This window comes from Dermacentor andersoni, chromosome 4, assembly GCF_023375885.2.
Source record: "Dermacentor andersoni chromosome 4, qqDerAnde1_hic_scaffold, whole genome shotgun sequence".
In the NCBI taxonomy this organism is placed as follows: domain Eukaryota; kingdom Metazoa; phylum Arthropoda; class Arachnida; order Ixodida; family Ixodidae; genus Dermacentor; species Dermacentor andersoni.
In genome coordinates, this window is record NC_092817.1 from 70,714,071 (window position 1) to 70,736,979 (window position 22,909).

Sequence of the window (22,909 nt, forward strand, 5' to 3'; positions counted from 1 at the left end):
GCAAAGATCCAAGCTGGCAGCCTTTGGGAACTTCTCTTTCCTTACAGTGCGCCCAAATACGCTAAAATGTCATGAAATTCGTGACGTCAGCGTGATGTGACCGGTGCCGCGATTTGGGCGCCGAATTTCTAAAGGGAAGATTTGGCGTTTACTTGCTCCGCTAACAACCAACCTTCCCCGAATAAATGCGTAGTATTGCTGGTTTCGTTTTTCTCTTTAATGTCGTTTTGAGTGTTTAATTAAGCACTGTTGTTGAGTGTTGTTGAATTTAATTTTTCAGCCATGCATCATCTGCACCCTGGCCGACGGACAAGCATTACGTGCTGTCTGACCAGAAAATTAAGTATTTGTATCGGGGCATTAAATTTGATTTGGTTTGAAAATCATCCCGGTGCCTCAAATCGTTCCATAAAAGTACCAACCACACGTTATCAAACAGATCCAGCACTGCTTAGATTGGCCAGGAAATTCACTTTATGTATCCAGGCACTACATTTGATCCCTATAATTATTCCATACAAGCGGCAGCAACACGTCGTCGAAGGCATCTCCCGTGATTAAAGAAATAAAATACTTGCCATCTTGCTGCTACAGGTTACAAGGTATCTGACACGGTTCGCAAGGGCATACTCGACGTATCCATGTACGAAGGGGCCCCGAAGGATCTCATGCTTGGCAACCTGGCTGCCCTAGGCGGTAAGTTGCAGCTACGGAGCATCTATTGTTTATTTTTCCGTCTCACCAGTGCTAAACTTTCGTCAGACTAATGCTCGCGTGCTTATCTTATATCCGCCATTATTCGCACATAATTTCGTTTAGATTACGCGAAAGCGTAATCTAAAGTAAAACTGTGCAATTCAGTATAGTAACAGCTATACGCCAGATTAGTTTTGCTTCTTCTGCACTGCTAAAACGCCCATGCTTTATTTAGTAATAATTTTGTGGAGAAGGCGCCTTTCGCACGGCACTCTTCACAATTCTGTAGTGGTTGTCATTGCTTGATTTGATTACGGTCTCGTAAAATTTCAAGGCGAAGGTCCTCAGTGCGAGCCGCAATCTGACTATTCTTCACTGCCCGGACGTCTGCGAATGCGGCCGAAAACCGTTCGTTCATAGCCACCTTTCAGTAATATTTAAAAGCTGCGATACTTGTGAAATGTTCCCTACGGCGAAGCTAAAATTTTGACTCTATACCGAGAGATCGTGCGAATTGGGCACTTTTGGAACGCATGAAAGCATGGTTGCCGAATCACGTGTCTTGATAGTTATCCAAATCAAACAGAGCATTATATATCCTAGTCTAAAATGTGGCGAGTGGACGTTACTGATATTACTCGGAACTAGTGATGAAGCTTGTGAAAGCGCGCGCTATATATAGTCGAGTAGAAGAACTTGGAAGCTAGCAAAATCATCAGGCATTGCAATGCTTTAGCGTGTGTACGTATGCGCGTATCACATTTGCCGTATACTAACTTTATGCGGCAGGCGTTGACGGCAACCATCAACGCCGGTGCGACGTCACGTGACATTATGTTCAACCAAATTCTGGCTCGCTAAGTGAAAACTCGCGTCGGATGGTGCAGCGGCAGAATTAAGGTTACCTGCGGTCGGTTCCGTTCGCCTGCTGTCGTAAAGGTGCCGGCGCTGCCGTAACATTTTGAACATATTTTCGGCTCTTGGTTGCCTGGAAAGGTTCGCGCAACGTAGCAACATGCCTACTTTGAACACTGCGTTGCAGGTAGTCGCTGCCAGCGGTACAGTTCCCGTTCTGCGGTATCACGGCAGTAATGCGCGTCAGGAGAGCCGTCTTTAGCACAGCGTTATTATAATACCGTTGCTATCCAAGCCAGGTAACAGCTGTAGTAACAACGTTGTACAGCATTCTACGCCTCTGAAAGGCGTCGCTGAGTTAGTGTGGCGACGTCGGCGGCGCGTATACCTAAAGATAGAGCTACGGAACAAGAGGAGGGGCGAGAGGGTCACGGAGCCTTGACCGCGACCTTGCGGCGTTCTCTCACACACCGGGCCGGCTGGCCGTGCAGGAAGCGCCATTTGGAACATCCTGGCGACGGCGTTCAGCCTTCCCATCTCGGGCACGCACAGCATCGTGGGCGCCGTGGTGGGCTTCTCGCTGGTGGCGCGAGGTCTGCGCGGCATCCGCTGGTGGGAGCTGGGCAAGATCGTCCTCTCCTGGTTCATCTCGCCCGTCCTGTCGGGCATCGTCTCCGCCGTCCTCTACATGCTCATCCAGTTCCTCATCCTCAGGAAGGTGCGGTGGCCACGGGGGGGGCTCGTCTATATACTATATGTGGCACTCTCGTTGTTTATGACCCTATGCTTAAGGTGTCAAGAAGGTATACGTGCTCCTTACGAAAGGGCTTGTAAGTTCTGTAAATCGTATTAGACTGACGGGATGTTCTCCTGACATGCATATATAGTTCTGTATATGGGCCTGCTTACGTTATTAATGAATTAATCCGGTGTCCCTCACTACGGCGTGCCGCCTCATAATCAAATCGTGGCTTTGGCACGTAGAACTTCCGTATTTTTTTTTTAATTTTTATTTTCCCGTATTCGACTTAGCTGTTTTATTCATGTAGGACCGTTGCACTCTGTACGTGTGCCGTGCTTCAGTGGAAACAACCATTTTCCGTAAATTTAGCTAGCGCATATACAGATTGCAGTCCACGAGCCGCCAGGCTCAGAAATTTCTTTTGTGGGCATTGCAGGCTCTGGCACTTGTCCTTCGTACACTAATTATTGCGTACGCACTGGCTTCGCTCTAAGTCCAGCATCCACAGGATTTTTTAAAATTATTATTAGTGCCACTCACCGCTGTAATGCCTGTGGCCCTGATGGTATGATAAATAAATAAGTAAATAAATAAATAAATAAATAAATAAATAAATAAATAAATAAATAAAGCGACTAACTTCCTTCGGAACCTGGACGTGCGTTTTATTCCGTATCTCGCCAAATACGCGCATGCGCGCTCGTAGGATAGGTAGTCCTTGGATGAGCTCGATGGCATTATATTTCTCGCGTACAGTGTGCAACGTTTTCAATGTTCGCTTTGCTCGTTTTCGTAACATCTAATTAACGCACTCAAAGGAAAGCTTCTAGATATAAAAAAAAAATGAAATCCTTGAGTAACCCGTCAGAAATAGTTGCCTTTACTCGTCTAAAAGCACTACACACCACTACATCATGCTTTGATCATCAGAACACCGTGAAAGATTTAAGCGTGCCAGCTTCATAATCTTGCTGGCCCGTCCGGTGCATTTCGGTGATTTAGAAAGTTGCACGCATAATTCGGTATTGTCAGAAATCTATTCACTTAGATAATCAGCTTGGAAGTTTTCTGCATAGCACCCCTCCCCCCCCCCTTTCTTTTCTTAGCTGACCTGCGATGTTTACATACGAGACGGACATATAGATAGTTTCCGTGCAAGCACTGTGCTTTGCATGGCTGCTCGCCTTTGACTGCATCTTTTTTTCTTTCCTTATTTTCCCGCCTACGATATGGGCTATCTGCGCGAGCATGCTTTGCACACGTACGCTAGTCGTGATGCACGTGCTCATCTCCTCCCCTCCCCCACCCCCTCTCTCTGTTCGGAAGAGATAACCGCCGCCCTCTCAAGTGTCGCGCAGATTAGCATATACGAGGGTGTGGCGCGGCTGCGAATTTTACGGCTTCGATAGCTAGCCCCTTGTAGTAGTCGCCCCGAAAACGCAGTTGGCACGTGCAGCCACAACAGGTCAGGGTTAACCCTGGCCAACACCACTTATAGACAAGAGAAGGCCTGAGCGCTCGGCGAGTGACGTCACGAAAAAGAGGCCGTGCATAGTTGAGCAGATGTCTCGCTTAGACCAGAGGGTGTTCCAAGATTATTTTATTTGTGCAAAACAATTTACGCGCTGCATTATTAAAAAGCCCGTCCATAAAAAATGAAATTGTTCAGCCTTAGGATTGAGAACGAATTTCGGGGAGATGATGACAGGGAGCATGGCTTATATTGAAAAGTCACAGTGCTACCCTCTTCTTCAGAGTAGCTGCTTTGCCTTGATTTATCGTCGGCGTCAAAGAGTTTGCCGTTCATGCGACCACAAAATTTCAACGAAATGTTAGCATTGCACCATAACACATATCTCATGACAACTTCACTGGTGTGCCCTTCTTCACATTCGGGGCACATGTTAGGCGTAGATTAGGCTCTAAACGAATATAATTTCGCTTTCGAGGCATTATTGCATACAGTACGAAGTCCACATATTTACAACACCTCAAATGGGTTTAGCAGTGGAGATGCAAAACATTCGTGCAACTATTTACTAAGAAACAGCTGCCTTATTCCGCAGAATTCCAGCTTTTCTCTTCTTAGCATTGGCACCTAATATTCTGTCATTGATCTTGCGGAAACATGAACGCATGATTTTTTCGGCCCCGATTGGTAATTGCTCTAGCAATTGGGCACGCAGCACTTATTAGGCATATCCTGGCATGGACGTAATCCACATTCCGCGGCAATGAAAGCTTGCCGGACTCACAACCGCAGTCGCAGCACAAGCACAGAGACTGCATGCGCGGTTCACGTCCAGAAAAAAAGTGCGCTCGGAAGCATGTCGCAGCGTGCCAGGACTTTTCTAAACCCAAAGCTATCCAAGGAGCGGCAGGGTTCCCGGAACTAATCTAATTGTTATCGCCGTCGTCGCCCACTCGGTCTTCCGCGTCTCATTTTCAACACAGCTGCGCCGCTCGTAGCTTCGTAGCACGCTGCACGGAACTTCTATGTGGGCCTCTTTTGCGTGACGTAGCTCAAGGGGAGAGGGTACAGCCAGAAGGCCTTAAGTTCTCTGAGGGTGTTGCCCTGACGCGCTGCTGCTTCTCGCCGACAGTAGGCTTCTGCGATCGGGCAGGGCGGCGGCGTGCGCAAACGCTCGGGCGCCAACCCACGCCAGCCCGGAGCACCAGACTGAGAGGACACTTGACTCGCGCCTTGCCTCTTCTTCCTGTCGTTTCTGCGGCTACCGTCGGGCTCGAGATCGCTATCGGCTGCTCCCTGTGCCCTTGTCACGAATTGCGTGTGCCTCACCCTTGGCTGCCACACCACTGACTCGTCATTGCAGTGCTTGCCAGCGTCTCTAGCCAAGCACTGCTATTAACAGCGCGCTGCAAACCCTAGAGCCGCGGATAAGCGCGCTATCGAAGTACACGTGCAGTGTCAGTGCATATCCACTCTCATTCACTCAACTGTCTGTCGCTCAGCATCAGCTGCCTATCAGTGAAACGGCAACGCAGGCTTCGTTGTGTGGCACTAAAAGCGAAAATAGTGCTAGTGCGGATAAGGCCACCATCTGCTTAGCGCTTAGCGATATTTATTTTTATTTTTATCTCTACTGATGTTTCTTTTTTTCTTGTTCTATTATCGCTATTTTCATATTTTTTGTCAGTTTATTTCTCCTTGAGGTTCCTGCTAGCAGTATGGAAGATCAGGCCAATTGGTATAGGTTTGTGGTTGCAACAGCACAACTAGACAAGGACTAAGAATAGGCAAGGTACAACTTACAGCACTGACTACAATGGGAGTTTATTTCAAGAAAACATTCAATATATAAAGCATAACAATGATATTACATGATCTTCACCCATCCCCTTAGCATATGCCAGGACCACTATAAAAAACTTCATCCGGTCTATGGCACCTCCCTGCTGTTCAAATACCATTAAATGTTGTTGCGTCCATTAATGGAGGCTTACCGTTTAAGAAAGAAGGGCTCAGAATGTGTTAATCAGCCATTCATTTTGATGCAAGAAAGCGATGCCTTATTAGAGCTCGGATAAGGCCACCAATCTGCTTGGTGCCTAGCGATATGTATTTTTATCTTTATTACTGCTGATGTTTCTTTCTTCTGGTGCTTTATCTCTATTTTAATATTTCTTGTCAGTTTCCTTCCCCTTATGATGTGCATGGCATCTTCGAAAGCTGTGCACTTTCAACTCAAAGATTGTTTTTTTATAGTGATCCTTGTGTATGCCAAGGGGCTGGGGGAAGATCATGTGATTGTTATGCTTTATATATTGGATGTTTTCTTGAAGTAAACTTCAGTTTATATATAAGTCAGTGCTGTGTAGTGTCCCTTCCTTTTTCTTAGATCTTGTCTAGTTTCACTGTTGCAAACATATTGGTGTTAGCAATTGCAAAGAATAAAGGTTATAGGTAGCAAACACATAGAGCAGTTTAACTGTCACAGAATTTTAGAAAGTCATATATGGAACACTGGTAATCCCCAGCTCCCAAAACTTGCACACAGTGATGGCAGGATGTGCACAAAACTTAGCCTTTTCTGTTTGCCAGTGCAAATTGTGCTACTTGCTAGAATGTAAGAATGTCTGATCATGTTTTTGTCAACCTTAGCAGTATGCTGAGCACATGAAACCACATTGATGTGCCACTGGTTTGCCCCTCATGTTGCTTTTCTGTTTTGCCCACCATTTATCTCCACCTTGTCACATTATTCTACATATGAACACCTATACTTTCATCTTTTATCGCTGCAAAATTATCTTTCATCGGTGCACTCAAAAGGCAAGCAATGGTGCCAAAGCCAGGGGCACTGTCTGCTTAGCACAACCCAAACTAACCACTAAAAAGAGTGCACAGAAGTTGGAGTTAATTTAAGGGTCCCAATGGTAACCCGTCTTGCATAATGTAGCCATAGCTGGGAACACATTTCCTTGTCCAGAAATTTGTTAGAATCCATGCTGTAAAATAGCAAACTGCACATTCAAAGCTCATGCAAATACTTTTCTTTAGCAAGCACTCATTTGCATTTTTCTGGCAGGAGAAGCCACTGGAGCCTGGTCTGAGGTCACTGCCATTCTTCTACGGGTTCACTCTCTTCATCAACATCTTCTCTGTTGTGCATGATGGACCGCAGCGTAAGTGTTGCACTTTTGACATGAAAATTGGTAGTTGTCATGTCGAGCAACATGACATGTCAGATTGGAAAACAGGCCCCCATATCATAACTCCGGCAAATTCTGTAAAAAAGCTGCAACGCACTATTATGTTAGAGCACGGTTCACTCCATGTGAACACAGTGAAAGTATTGTGAAGTGAGTCAGATCTTCCGGAAATGAGCCTCAAATTCGCTGCTGATGTTGCTCTTGTCTATTGCACATTAAGAAAGATATTAAGGGATATGCAGAATTCTGGAAGTAATTGTCCCTCTGCAACACATAGTCATAAACATGGTGCAACATTGCCTTATGGGGAAGATTGCCCGTTAATGCTTTATGTGCATGGTGGATTTGTGAATGGTGTTATATGTTATATTATTTTGATAGATGAAAAATGCTCTCAAACTTACATGGCAAACAAAGCTAATGCAGTGCTTTGACCGCACATTATAGTATCAAAAATATTGCAAATGATGAAAGCAATACTGTATCAGCAAGTAATTCTGACAATGCAGCGGGACACTGTATTGGGGAAGGAAAACTTAAAAGTACTAAATCAGGCCATAGCGGTACATTGATTTTATGAATCCCACTGAGTGTCTGCTTGGCAAGACAGGATGAATTCTTAGCAGACAAAATCTATCCCAAGGCCAACCTTGCCTTTGTCAGTTTCTCTTATTCCCAGTTTATGGCATTGCTTATATCACCCTATGGAAATGCACCTCTCATTCTCTTTTAGTGCGTTAGGGCCTTTACGCTGCATGGGGAGCATATAAAAGCTTGGTTTCTTCTTTTCTTTAGATTGAAGGGGGAAGGGGAATGTTACATTTGTCAGTAATTAAAAAGTCTCAGCCAGTTTTTGCCACAATATATAACATCACAAAGATTTGCTTTCAAGTTTTGAAGATGAGGTATCTCTATGAACTGCTTCTGTGAAGAGTCCTTTGGTTAAATATATAGTTATCATTTTTATTCATGTTAAAGCCTCACGACTAATTCTTGTGACAGGGGTGAGAAAAGCAAGGGTGTGGTTATTCTTTGAGTTTCTACTGCAATTTTGAGTAACTGCTATGTACTTTCTTCTTTCATTCTTTGAATTGATCTACATTGCTGCCATCTTTTATTTTTCAGTGCTCAGGTTCAACCTTATTCCTTGGTGGGGTGCCATGATCGTCGCTCTCTCCATTGCTCTGATCTCAGTAATTGTCGTCTGGTTCTTCATCGTTCCTCGTCTTAGGGCCACCATTGAGAGTGAGTGAGAGGGAGAATGCATCGGTAGTGCCCAGCATGTTTGAACTGCATAGTGAAGCCCAGAAAGGTTCACGCAAGGGTGATGCATGAGCTCTGCAAAAAGCGAGTACCTGACCCTGTCTGACCATTTTTGCTTAAGTCTTACTAATTTTTGCCCCACTTGTTTCTGCTAGTGTAAGCACAGGTGCATTGTGCTTTATAAACGTTTGTTAAAACCAAATTGGTTGAAGTGCAATTAGCCTGGTACTCCTAAGTCACAAAAGGGAAGGTTACCACTATCATTGAAAACAAGAATGGCTTGTCATTTGTTTGGTGTTCAGCTGATCTTTAAATTAAGGTCACAACCTGGATGATAAGAAATAAGTACGAAATTAGGCTGAAGACTGCACAGTCAGGGACGGAATGGAAAATTATAGGTTGAGCGACTGAATTGAAAATGATAGGTGTTGCATTAAGAGATAGAAAGATGGCTTTGTAGAGTTTAGATTAAAGGCAGGTGGGTAATGGATTCTGTGAATCTGTGATTGCGCAGCATGTTTATTTGCTTTGTTTGATGCATTATATACAGTGACTTTTGTTTAGATACATAGATTTATTGGAGGCTTATATGTATGTTTAACTATCTTGTTATGAGCTTTTGTGCATACATGCAGTGAACTTTGTTTCCAATTACACTTTTTTACCCTTTATCAAGCTGTATCTTCTCGTTTTTATATTCCATTATACCTTTGCATTTCTAATGTATATTTTGCAGAACTCCTGCTTTTTATATGTGCTCTCTGTTGCGACTAAAATTTTGGTCCACTTGCTCACAATACTCAACCAGTGACAGCTGCTCCTGCGCAATACATTGGAATGAAGGACAACGTCATTGAGATTTTTTCCTGGCTGTTGCATATGTACAAAAATGTAAAGAAGGTTCTTGAATTACATAGTTTCATTAAATTATTTGTCCTCAACTTGTTCATTTCATGGCCTTCACATTTTTCATATCAGCGGCATGCACTCCTTTGCCGGTTTCGAACTGATATAGTTCTAAAGTTTGTTTGATAAATTCTTTTTAATAGAGAAGAAAGGTGGAAGCATCGATATTGGTTATTTCTTAGGGACATACGAATATATTCTTTTATGAAAAAATACACATTTTACATGTCTTGACAGTGCGTAGCACTTAAAAATTCATTTGCAGCATCCTTGGCAATGGCAATGCAGTTATCATTGACGTATTCGACCCCTTGACAGATTCTATAAGGAGCAGGCTGAGCTAGAATGTGAGCCACCCCACCAAACGAAGTTTCTGGCTACGCCACTGCCGTAGAGTGCCTAAGTGCCTATCTGCACACCCAATAAATGTGGAGAATTGTGCCTCCCCCCCTCCCCCACATTTAAAAAAATATGAACATAGAAATCCTGGCGCTGCCCCTTATGTGAGGGCACAATTGCAGTGCAAATGTGGACCGCATTCCGCATTGCAGTGCATCCCAATTAAAACATATCTGTGATGGCAGTGATGCAAGACAAAGTTGTTTTTGGACCTCCACTCTATAGTACACCGCCATATCATTTTTCGAGAGTCGCACTCGATGCCACGGCACGGACGACCAGCAGGGTTGGATTGTGCGCTTGAAAATGTGGCTCATTCTAGTAGCACTGCCTGTGGACCTAACATGGACATCTGTACTTACCTGCTCGCTGTTTTTTTTTTCCTTTTGCATTTAATTGTAGCAATAGCACGTAAGTGATTAGAGCTCATTTGAAAATAGTTTTGTTGCGCATGCACCTGCATTTTTCTGGCTTGACTTTCCTAATGGCTGCGCATGCCTGTTTGCACGTATTCCTTTTAGGGGACCTCTCCAATGACACTGATAACGACCGAATAACCATGACCGGTTAGTAAATATTTTTGTTGACCTATTCTTTTCAGTGCGTTCTCGAAATTTCTCCTCTTCTTTCTACAATTTCGTTTACGGCTTTCTGTTCATTGCCGGTTGACAGAATCGTCAACAAAATCATATGGGTCTACTGGCAAGTATAAAAGAGTGATTTCTGTTGCTATTTTGCAAGGTTTTCTTTTTATTAGCTAGTACCATTTGCAATGTGCATTATCTGACTCGACAAGGCATGCTGCCTTCGCTTATCCATTTATTATTGTGCTGTAGGTAGCGCTCTACACCTGTGTGTTGATACTTAACACATGAGAATAACTGCATGTCATGGAGAGATGCAAGGACATTCTGATGACTGTAGCAATTGCATACATACACTACATGCAGTTTATTGTAGAATTTATGTAGCTCAGTCATAGATAATAGTTTTATCATCAGTCCACAGCTGTGTGCATCAGTCCACAACTGAAGCATGTGAGCCACCTTAGCCCGCTATTCTCTGGAAACAACTGCGATACAATGTAATGCCCGGTTGTTCTATCAAAAAGCATAAGTAAGCTAGCTTTAGTTGATGGGGTTTTGCTGTTGAACACAGCCAAGTTCAGTTTTTATTTGTGGTTCTTTTGGACTCGGATATTATCACTGCGCTCCCTCTGTTGCACAGCAGAGGGTCAAGAACTCCATAGCTACTGTAAACTGAGGACGAAGGGTTAGATGTGAGGTTTGTGTTTTTGAAACCAGTCGTGAAATAATGTAATTATGTTCTATTTCACTTGTGGTCTTCACCCGCGACGCTCACGGCGCGCACGCTCCGATTCCGCGCGCGCCGGACGACCACCGCGGGTTCGAGCAATCCGAGCCGCCATGCGTGCAGGGCACCGCGCGTCCGCGCCTGCTCCGGTCCGCTCCGTGTGCCGACGCGCAGCTGCGCGCGTATGCGCCCCGCCGGCCCCACAGCTTAGGGGAAGGCGAGACCGCGCGCGCAGCAAGGGAGACCCTAGGCAAAGCTCTCGAGAGGTCACAAAGAACATTTATTGAGCTGGGACTCAATAGAAACATCAGTTTTAACGTCACGTCCGAATACGAAGCTAGTTACACAAAACATCGTCAAACGGTCGCCGATGGCCGCTAACGGCGCACCGCGACAGAGAGAGAACAAAGAAACGAGGAACAAATAACAAAGAACCAAAGCAGTAAGAGGTTGCCTATCCTTCGGTCAGCGCCTGCCATCGCGCGCCCCACAGCAGAGAAAAGGGAAATAGAGAGAAACGACAGAGGAACAGACGGGGGCACGATCGGCAGACGCTGCCTCAGGACATCGAGACGACGAAAGAGTGCGCGCGCGCCCGCCGAGGCCGGGACCCCGACGAGCCGAAGTAACCATCGGCCGGCGGCGGACAAAGGGGGCCGCCGCCGGCAGAGAGGAACACGTACGCACCTTCAGACGCCCCGATGTGGTCTCCTCGGGCCCCGTCTTGCGCGCGCTTACCCGGAGCGCACGCAAGCAGGGCCCGAATCCCGCCAAAATGTCCGCCAATGGGGAAAGCCTGTTGACCTTGCCATGGGCGGGATGACAGCAGAGTGACAGTGTTTTATGACCCGCTGCCACCCCGGCCAGGCAAGGAGGAGAGGGACACGGAGCCCCCGGCAACACAACGCAATGGCTCCACACAACCACCGCGAGAGCCCGAAAAACGCCGCGAGAGCCAGAAACCCCACACACTGTGAAAAAAAAAAGCTGAGTACTGGAGGAAAGGATTACCATGGTGTCGAAGTTGCTATCACTTGCAACTCTCAGTAAAAGTGAGCTTTGAATCTGAGCTCTTGCTACACACAGGTTTGATAACGTCGAGGCATTTCAGAACACAAAGCAGCTTGTCTCCCAATCTTCAACCACAGATGAAACATTTAAGAATTTCCCAATGATTACCATAGTTTGAAGCAACACTACATTTTCGCGTAGAGAACAGCCATCGACAATGGTGATACATGATCGTATTTATTCATAGAAAGCATGAATTATTGGAAATTAATTTGCAGTTTTTTATGAGCACATTATTCCGTTTATTCACTGTAGATTTTAATTATTCACTTTCGTGACCTAATGTTTCCCGCAAACTTCCTGTTGTAATTTCCAACAGAACTTGTTGCATAATCGTTTGCGCACAGTCAGCGGCAGCTGCAAGGCGATATGGGAAGTTGGAGCGCTGGCTGCCGTGGCTGCTGGAGACTCGCCTGCTGCCCTTGGCTGCAGTGTGCAAGCTCCCACAATGCGCAGCTTACTCCGCTTCGGGTTAGGCATAAGGCATTGCGGGAAAAGTAAGCACCGGGCCCCAGGCAGCTCAAACGCTGCAGGCAAGGCGAACAGGCAAATCTCTTAGCCTCTGCGGCACTTGGTGCTCTGACTTCCCATACTGCCTTGTGTCCGCTACTGAAGGTGCACACACATTTTTGGAAAGGTCCATTCTGCGAGCAAGATTTGTAATGAAGTGTTGCATTGACAGCTGTGTTGTCTCAGCTACATGCCAACTTTTCTGTTGTTGAACCAGTGCAGCTATGCAATCTCTTGAACAACAGATTGTCTTGGCTCTCTTCCACATTTCACTTATGGCGTGCACTCCAGTTGACTTTTTCTTCAGACCATTCATTTTGCTTAGCCCAGGCACATGTGGGTGTGTTTTCTTTGTTGTTGTTGTTTTCCCCTCTCTCTAAGTTGGAAGCTGTCACTACATGCAGTGAAACTTATATCCCAGTCAACGGACAGCTTTAATGTAGTCTGTATTAGAGTGTTTGTGCTTAATGTGATATTGTTAGTGGCTGCACAGTGATATATAATATACATGGATGAAGGCTTCCTAAATTTGCAAAAAATTATTTAATGTGCTTAAGGGGAGACGCGGGTCGAAAAACGGCGATTTTCATCAGAAAAGTCAGTTTTATGTTTTTGACTGTTTCAGTAAGATTGATCCCTCCTCTTTCACATATAAAGAAATCAAAGCCGTAAATGATTGGGAAATTATAAATAAACTCGGTGAAAGCACCCGACTGGCGAGAAAAGGTGCAAATCTGGCCCATTTTCCAGCGCATGATGCGTCAAATCGCGGCGTCACAAGCTATTGGGCTTGTGCAAGGCAGTAGGCCTGGTGCGTCCTTCCTGAGAAATACATAGCAGCAGTAGGCATATACAAAAAAGAGCACACTATATGTACGAATTATACCACTATTAGTTTGTCACTTGAGGGCTTAGTTAACTTTTTGGATACAAAATGCTTTTACATTGTCATTGACATGTAGCACCTCATAGGGTCAACAAACTGATGTGGCACCATGCTTTTTTAGTATTCTTTTTTTTTTTTCAGTTTATTTGGTTCATCCAAGCTCACGCCTTCCATCAACATAATAAAGTTTTGTAGATAACTTTCTTAAAACATTAAAATAAGCTTAGTGAAGAGTCTTGACTTCGGTGGTATCATGAATATTATTTAAATGACTGTATACTCTTAGCATTAATGTGTTTGTTTCCTTTCTTTTTTTTTCTCAAGCCTTGTTGATGTCTAATTAAAAAGGTAATGCAGTTAACTCACAGTAATTCAAGCTCGCATATTTCAGAATTCTGGTGAATTCATACAAATATCAGCATTTTGATTGGCCTGCTGTGCGAACACCCAATGCATTTGGAGGATGATCAAAATGAGAACAAAGTAAAAGCGGGAGCCAACGTTTCAACAAGTGCACTTGCCTTTTTCATGGCGACATGTGCTTTCCTCGGTGCAGTGTATTTTAGATATGGTTGTTCTAAAGGGAAGAGGGGGGTAAAGTGGGTGGGCGCGGCAACGAACCGAAGGTGTGTTAGCGGCGAGGGTGTAGAATTGAGAATAAAGGAGTGCTGTGCACAAGGCCAGTGGTGCAGCTGTGTGTCAACCGGCATGTCAACGACCGTGGGCGCAGCACCTCTCTACTACCTGCTTCGCTGGTGATCATGGGCTATTGTGTCTATGAAAAGATAATAAAAGGACTAGCAGAAAACGGCACTTATGAAAGAAAAAGAAAATACTGTAATGGAACAAATATGTAAAATACAAATTTTTAAAAAGTACAAGAATCGCTAAGCAACCAAACTAATGGTTGTTTCCTGTAGCTTGAAATTTAGCATAGCGGATAGATTCCAAAGGGAGCTTTAAAATCTGTTCGCTATGCTAAATCTATCTAGCTTTCTTTTTTATCTTTTCAGCGACATGATAGCCCATGACCACCAACGAAGCAGGTAATAGAGGGTTGCTGTGCACACGGCTGTGTCACCGACCTTGTGCACAGCACTCCTGTATTCTCAATTCTACACCCTCGTCGCTAACACACATTCGGTCGTTGCCACACCTACCTTCCTTACCCCCTCTCCCCTTTAGAAGAGCCCTACCTATATGTACTGTGCTGAGGAAAGCATATGTCGCCTTGAAAATGACAAGTCCACTTGTCGAAACGTTGGCTCCCGCTTTGACCTTGTTCTTATATTGTTCATCGTCTTGAATTTCCATCTCCTGCCTTTCCCGTGTTTTCACTGCATTTGGAGGCCACTTAATTCAAACAAGGCATTCGGTTAATTCAAGCTTTCTAGCTTCTTAATTCAATAGGGGGAGCAATGTTTCCAGAAATGGCTTAGCAGTAGACAGCAATAGTTAGTGTGTCCTCGTTTGATATTCAGGCAGCAATGTATGTTAACGGGCACCAGTACAAAATGTTCTCAGGTTTGTGGTGACCAGGCCTTGCTTCAGTTTGGTGTACTATAGTTGTCCTGTTTGTACATCCATTCAAATGGTGCAGAGTATGCATACTATCTGTGTCCTAATCTCAGTCCGTACTGCATTTTAATTAAAATTAAGAAAATTCAAGCAGCAATATGTAATTCTCAGGTGTTCAAATCAATGCACGTAGACTGTGCTTCTGCTTTGCATAGTCTTCCTCGGTCATTTCTTCACTCGTTGTTGGAGAACTTGTTCCCTCATGGAGAACGGAAGGCTTGCTGTGTGTCATGCAAATTGCACTCCCGTCTCGCACTTTCTATGTCAGTTTGGGAAAGTGCCTCCAGGGTAAAAATTTGCACGACTACAATGCAAGCTTCACCTGTTCTCTTCCAGAAAAGTCTCTTCTGCTAGCTGACATTAAGAAACGTGATGGCCGAGGAGGTGAGCCTTATAGAGAAGCAAAATAATTTGCTCTGGTGAACTTGGTCTACCATTTGAGGACGATTTGGGGTCCTGTCAGCCTGTCTGCTGTTTCTGTTGAAATTTCAATTGATAGCAGAGCTTATGTGCTTGCGTAGCAGTCTGATAGTGCATAGAAGACAGCTCGGCATTGCAAATATAATTAAACGTTGTTATAATGAGTTGGGATATAATGAAAATGATCAGTATAGTTAAGTATGTGCAATTCCCCTTGAAATCCCCATATTGGTCCACATATTTAAAACCTGGTTTTAACAAAGCAAGTTTGTTCGGATAATGGGTGTAACTAACTAGATTTGTATCCTAAACCAAAAATATTAACTGTTGCTCACTGAGCATACCGCTTTCCGCTGGATTCTGCTCTCATTCGGCATACCAGTTCAAAATTCCCGCATCGAAAATGCCATTGAGCAGCACTGGTCTTTCTCACCGTCGCACGGTGGCCGTGCAATAGCAGTACTTCTCTCATCATATTGCACTTCTCTCTCACTGCAGCATGTAGCCGGTGAAGCTAGGCCTCCCTCCAAGGTCGCAATCTCGAAGGCCATGATGATGATGCTACATATCGATAATGGTGGTTTTGCTTTCACGCGCCAAATGCATCCGCACATAGTTCACGAAAGCTCGCAAAAGGGAAACTATCTCCGAAAGCCAAGGAGGTCGCCCAAAAATACCACCCCAGTTGCATAGTCTGCGCACCGTGTTGTGTGCCACGGGCTACTCGAGCACGACGAACTTGACCGCATTGCTGTTTTGCCAGTTTCATGACAATATGAGAGAGCCAAATGGAAAGTGGAGGTGAAAGACCATCACATTCGAACATAAAGAAGCTGTCTCAAAGGTTGTCACTTCAAGTGCTAAAAAGTCGCGTGTTGCATACACCTCTATTGCTGTTGTTTTATTAAAATTTCGTTGCATACGTGGCCGCATAGCAGTTTGGCGAGGTCGCAGAGCCGGAGGCTTCTTTGCATGTTTAAAGGTGTGCGCACCATTGGGCATGCACTGAAGTAAAGGGCAATAGTCTATATAACGAAGTAGTGGATATAATTAATTTCAGCTTCAACTTCGTTATGATGAGGTTTGAGTATAGTCGCTCAAACTTTTGCCCAGGGAGAACAATGACCAGAGAACAATGCATATATATTTCTATAACTATACATTTATTATTAACACCACATTTGTTGTAGTATCTTCATTAATGTTAGAACTGAACCCTTTCCTATGTTCTACACTATGTAGCTATCAACATTTCACAGGTGGTAACGACTTCAAGGGCATTCTTTACCTGTCCAGCGTGTACCGTAGCAGCATTTTCAGACCAGCATTTGTAACATCATTTCTTTGTTGACGCATGGCACACTTCAGGCCATGCATGGACACCATTAACAGCCTATGATGGACCATATACTCAGGCTATTGCATGTGAAATTAATAAATGCGAGAACATTTCTTTGGCTACCGTACCCCACTTCGGTCTATGTGGCATCGATACGGTGGCGACGTAAGAAGAATTAAGAAAATCTAGCTGCTACGAGGAATGAAGCCTGTGCCCACAGCCTGGCAATCTAACTTAGACAATCATCATATAGATGGGTTCCACCAAAAATGTTTCATGCATTTTGCAACTTGGATTAAGTTTTAAAAGGAAGGAATGGAATCCTCTGCTAAGAAAGCATGCACGTCTGTTGCCTGGCCATACGATGGGATTTCTGTGGCCTTGTTTGGTGCTCCAAAGTCGAGGGTTGTGAAAGGCTCTTCTGCCTGCGTAAAGTTCTCGAATGCTGGGAACACCGTAGAATCCTTGCTGTGTGGTCCTCATCAGGTGTTGAACTAGTGTGGAGTATACTCACTTTCAGCTGTGCCCCAAAGGCATGTTGAAGATCTGTTTATCTTCAGCTTAACAGAATGGCTGTCTTAACATAGTTCTTAAACAGAGCCTACATTGCTTAGAATGAATGTTGTAGACATTGTGTAAGAGCCAAAGTGAAAGTCTGACAAACAGGTATAGGATGTATAGAGGAAGAGAAGCATGACAGACAAAAAGGCTCCTCTTAGTCTAGTGACTACTTCCAAAGTACTCTAGTGAGATCCATTACTAATTAAATGTCCAGTATAAGAAGTAAAAGTTCCAGCATTTGTACACATGTCCAAAGCTGCAGTTCTTATAATGAATACAGTAGTTGACATATAAGACTTCGGTGACATTGTTTCATTTGTCGCAAACTCTACAAAACAGAAGGTTCAGTTTTACACTAATGTAAATTGATGAGACAATGACGCCGTGAACTGTACATCATGGCATTTGCGAGGCAGAAAAATAGTTGTGCTGCTTCATGAGCTGCGCCTACAAGTGCACTTGATTCTTCCTGGGAAACCTCTCTGCAGTGAAATCTTGGCTGCCATCAGTGTGCTGTTTTCATGCATATGACAAGAAAGGGGAAAAAAAAGGAACTTGATTTTGAATTGCTTTCCATTCATGCAGAATTGGCCCAGGCCGCCAAGGATTTGCCCAAGACCTTGACTTATTCATTTACCCCAACTGACCCTGTGAGTGATGATGTGATAGACACTGACGGTAGCAAAAAGGTAAGTTGATTGCAAAACCATTATAATCAGTTGCAAATGCTTGTGTAATGTTATATTCTGCAATACAATTCCTTGGCTGTTCTCTCAATGACTCAGGGTAACAAAATTTGTATTGCCCATATGCCCACATTGAATTAATTTGTTTTCTCTCTCGTTCCCCCTTTACAATGGAAGTAGTTTGGGGGGAAATGTAGAGGAAAATAAATATTTGCTGCAAAGGTCTAGTTCTTTGCCAGAAGAAACATGGCTGTCATTGCAAGAGCCAAAGCAGAGACTTGTGACACCCACATAGTGCTTTTGTATTTTGAAGCAGTACGTTCATAAATCCATAAAGGTGGTAACGATTAGCTTTTCTTTCCGCATTCAGCCTGATTTAAAGGTATGCTTGTGCCATGTACCCTTTAACATTAACATTTCTTTGTACAACATTGAACCTTGCAACTAAGATTACCAGTGAGCCTTGCTAAATGTAACCTCAAAGTACGGCATATACTATCATTCTATCTATCAGAAGCTTCACTTGCTAAATGAATGTGTTGAAAGGTTTATAGTTTTCAATGTTCAAAGCTACCATCCTTCTCGGGCTCACCCTTGTGAACCTACCTTTGCACCTACAACATACAGCGTGCTGCTGCAATGTTAGCACACTTGGACTTTATATGGTACATCACGGCAACGTCGACAGCAATGCCAAAGCCAACATGATGGAAATGCACCTGGAGTGTCTATATAATTACTATCACAATAAAAGAAAGAAAAAAAAAGAATGTCACCAATAATTAGTTTTCAATGACCAAAGTGAACCTGTTCGCCACAGCAGAATTTCTCAAAAGTGGGGAGTTTGAACCTTGCAACTAAGATTACCAGTGAGCCTTGCTAAATTTAACCTCAAAGTACTGCATATACTATCGTTCCATCTATCAGAAGCTTCACTTGCTAAATGAATATGTTGAAAGGTTTATAGTTTTCAAACTCACAAGCCTAGTTAGCATTGAAGTAAGAGGCAGCATGAAGGGGAATTCGCTTGCCACTGCTACCGCTCTATATCATGCCAGCATTCTGACAGCAAGTGTCTGTGGGCATTGAGTGAGATGTCTTCATTTTTGTCTGTGAGCGCGTGACGTGTCTGTTTGTGTGCATTACAGCGGGCAAATGTTTACATCAATTTATGCTGCTAATAAAACTACTAACCCTAATTCATATAGCTGGCTAATAATTTGCTATCACAATCAATGCTTTGCCTATTTAGTGAAACTGTGACTTTGTTTTTGTTTTCTTTCTTTTGTTTTCTAGTTTGTCTGATCCATCCTGACTATATCAAATAAGTCTGCATCATCAATTATCTGCGCTTCTTATCGCTAAAGCAACATTCTTTACACCAGTGGTCAAAGGGCAAAGTTTAGGGAAGTGTTATTGCATTTTATAGTTCTAGCACGCTGTGGGGTAGCATAGTGCGGGAATGAGTTGCATAGCCAGTCAGTGCTTCATCGTGTCTGAATACATTTCAGCATGTTTAGTGAAGAACAAATATCTTTACGTGTATGTTTTTACCGACAATGTATCTTGGACTAGTGCTGTGAAAATAGTACTCTGATCCTGTTTCTCATGTTCTGTTTCACTCTTTCCTTCAGTTGAGTGAAGCCGGCATAATGAATGGTGGTCGTAGGTCCAGCATTGAAGTCATTTCGGGCAAACTCCAGCACAGTGAGTTCGTGACACATTACAACTGCATGCTCTGCAACTCTCATATAGCGCAAACTTTGCATATATGTGGTGCAGCTTTATGTAGCAGTTGGCAACGCCAAGCTCAAGGTCACGGGTTAAATTTCTCACCACCATAGCTGCACTCCAGTGGTGGTGGAAAACAAATTGTGTACTTAAATTTGGGTGCACACTAAAGGACCCCGAGTAGTAAAACTTAGGCCAGAGTCCCCCACTATCACACGCCCATTAATCAGATTGTGGGTTTGGCACATAAAAACCCTGAAGTGCATTTTTTTTTCTCAAATATTTCTGTGTGCACTTATTCTGTGTGTGTGAGGTGGATACAGTTCTTTGCATTAACAGTATAACATAGCCATCCAAATGATTTATGTGCTCCATGTGTCGCAGAAACTCTGAAGACCGTCAAATTTTAACTTTTGTTATGGCAGTTCATTGCTATAACTAACTCACAAAGTGCATAGTTGTTGGCATCTGTCAAGAACTTTTTTTTTACTTGAGTAAGATAGAGAAGAAAGTCCCCATTATCGAAATTTACATAAGCATGATATAAATTTATGTTCACACTTTTAAGCCTGCCCAGTTGTCTTAGTCTTGAAAGTAACTGCATTCACGCTGTCTCTATAGATGATCTTCCAAGCCTGCACCCAAACCCGCACTCTCATCACCCTACACACAAGAGGCTTTCGCTGGTCATGATTGAGGAAGCAGCCCTGGTAAGCTTCAAATCATTGGGGGAAAAAATTCAAGCCTGAAGTGATGACGTTGCATTATGAGCAGAGAACCTTTGCCTGATAAGAAATAAGTATACATTTTATAGCCTCTTTGAGGTATTGAAGGGAAGGTGAAGTATTATAGAAGACAGCTCACTGAGCTCTTGTTCTTTTTCACTACTGATACTGCAATTGCCTATTCTTCCCTTCGTTATGGTGTGATGAAAGAGAAAGCCCAGTATGTCACGTGGTCATCAGCATAAAATTCACGGTTGCCGTATTTTTCCACATATAACCCACACTCCTAAATACAACAGCCAGGAAAGAAAAAGCATCTGTGCAAATAACCCACAGAAATAACTGCATACAAAAGCACTCGTATCTTTGCAGAAACAGTCTCAATTTGCAGATGCACAAGACTTGTCCACATCGTACACTTTGGCCAGTGCCTCTGTTCCCCCCCCTCTTCGGCAATGCTGATAATCTTCAGCTTCTGCTACGCTGTAATGGAGAACCTTTCCTTGAAGTGTGGCTTCACAGCAGCATGTGCCGCACTGCCATGAAGCCACAAATGAAGGCGAAATTCTGCATATAACCTGCACTCCAGCTTTACTGTTAAACTTTTTCAATTTTGGGGGTGGGTTATGCACACGAAAATATGGTGCTTTTCGAACATCTCTAGAATTAAGCATATATGATGTTCACCGGGACTTTTTCAGACCACAAAAGTATGCTATGCAAAGTGCAGTTGCTACCTACACAAAAATGGTGGACTAAACCTGAATTAAGGCAAGGCAATCTGTGTGCCACTCGTTCAAAAGCAACCATTGAAAAGCAACTGCTTTTTCAAAGCAGAGGAGTTAAGATTAGGTGCAGTTTAATGCACGAAAATATTAACCAACATTACTATTTTTACTAGTCCTTTCAGCTCATTTTGCATGTCAACTCGGTACATTTCATTTTTAGGAAGATTTCACCCAGTGCTATTACTGTAGGCTATATTACAAGATGGCATCCTGCCATTTCAGAACTTAATCGTCCTTTAGTTTGGGAATGCTACATAGTACTAAGCCTCCCGAAAATGACAGAGCAATGTTTCCTTTGACACTGGCCTCCAAAGCAACCGATAACTTTTTCTTCGTGATTCTATGGGGATTCGATGCACTGTTTTCTGGTATCTAAAGCTTTGAGATGAGATTGATGCATTAGTATTTATCGACATGCACATTTAATGCTTGGTGAAATTTGCTGTTATGCATCATATCCTATGGGCAACATTGAACACAATGAGACACAGCGGTAAAGCATTTGTAGCAGTTTTGTAAAACAATTTCTGTACCTGCTGACATTTGTGCATAATGAATTCTTGGATTCAGGGAAGACTTTATGCTCAACTTCTTTGTAATGGTGAGTTCTACAGCACTAACAACAAGCAGTAAAACACCATTATTAGTAATCTTTAGTCTTATCTCATATGCAGTAGTCTCAAAGTAAACTCTTTACTTAACTGTTATTACCATGCAAGTTTACAAGTCACATTGTTGCATTAACCACCAGTGTATCCTAACTTGTTTTTCTGGCACTTTTTTGCTAAGCCCCCCGTTTACAACACCCAGTTACTAAGTTCACTATCCGTGCCATTGCAGTCTTTGTGAATGTAATGGCATTAAATTTTTGGTGGAGTCAAATTGTTGTGATGGAGTACCATCCGACACACTGGTATTGGTAAAAAAAACTTTAAATTGGTTATATTCAATAATCTTCTATATTTACGCTCAATATATCGATCTTCATCTGTATTCTGTTGGTTGAAATAAAAACTCAGTGACTCTGCATATGATGCAGCTCCCAATTTATTAAATGTATTGCTTGGTTCTCACTGGTTTACTGTAATAGGGTTCTAAGAAACTTTTCTAGATTCTTGACTGCGATGCCATGCGTGATCCCTTTCGACTGCCTTCCACATCTGCCAGACAAAATGCTGTAGCATGTGCCAACAGTGTGGTTGACAAAGGAGAGGGGGGGGGGGTCGCAGACAGTATGGCCTCTGAGATTGCTGGTGCACTGCCAAGCTCTGAGGGCAAGCTGAATGTGACCGCTTGTCATTTCCTGCCTCAATGACAACGAGCACCACACAGCTTGACTGGCAGATTCCAATCTCAGAGGACATGCCACACATGACATTTCTTTGTTTGTCAGTCATTTGGCAGCACACATGACAGTTTGTCTGGCGCGTACCTCAGGAAAGTGTTCATGTCTTTTTGCAGTAGCTCTTGATGGGGCTAGAGAACCAGACGTAACTTAGTAGCGTTTGTCCTGCTGTAGGCGCTGGCACAACGTATAAGTTCGCTCCGTGTTCTTGCTGTGCTGCTTGTGCCAGGTCTAACTGCACTGTTATGTTTACAGATGGCACAGTGTTTGGACGATCTGCCAAACGAGTGCCCACAGCACTGTGCTGAAATGCAGGGAAGAGATAAGACAAAGCAGAAAGCGCATGGAAAGCAGCGTGATAAGCCACTGCAGTTTTTACAGTCAGTGTGTGCCAGAGCACTGCGGTCCACCAGGGTTGGT

General features: G+C 43.6%; 1 protein-coding gene across 3 annotated transcripts in view; it reads left to right on the plus strand.

The window, feature by feature from the left end:
* NaPi-III (Na[+]-dependent inorganic phosphate cotransporter type III) overlaps nt 1–22,909 on the plus strand; it is an 85,685-nt gene that overhangs the window by 49,508 nt on the left and 13,268 nt on the right. For 2 of the 3 annotated variants that reach the window (XM_055073900.2, XM_050183175.3), the window contains 9 exons: nt 595–696; nt 2,043–2,269; nt 6,844–6,940; nt 8,093–8,212; nt 10,057–10,101; nt 17,800–17,903; nt 19,535–19,607; nt 20,253–20,341; nt 22,745–22,903. In XM_055073900.2, coding sequence (XP_054929875.2) covers nt 595–696; nt 2,043–2,269; nt 6,844–6,940; nt 8,093–8,212; nt 10,057–10,101; nt 17,800–17,903; nt 19,535–19,607; nt 20,253–20,341; nt 22,745–22,903 — 1,016 coding nt within the window. The remainder of the gene's footprint in view (nt 1–594; nt 697–2,042; nt 2,270–6,843; nt 6,941–8,092; nt 8,213–10,056; nt 10,102–17,799; nt 17,904–19,534; nt 19,608–20,252; nt 20,342–22,744; nt 22,904–22,909) is intronic. The other variant, XM_050183178.3, reaches the window with a different exon arrangement.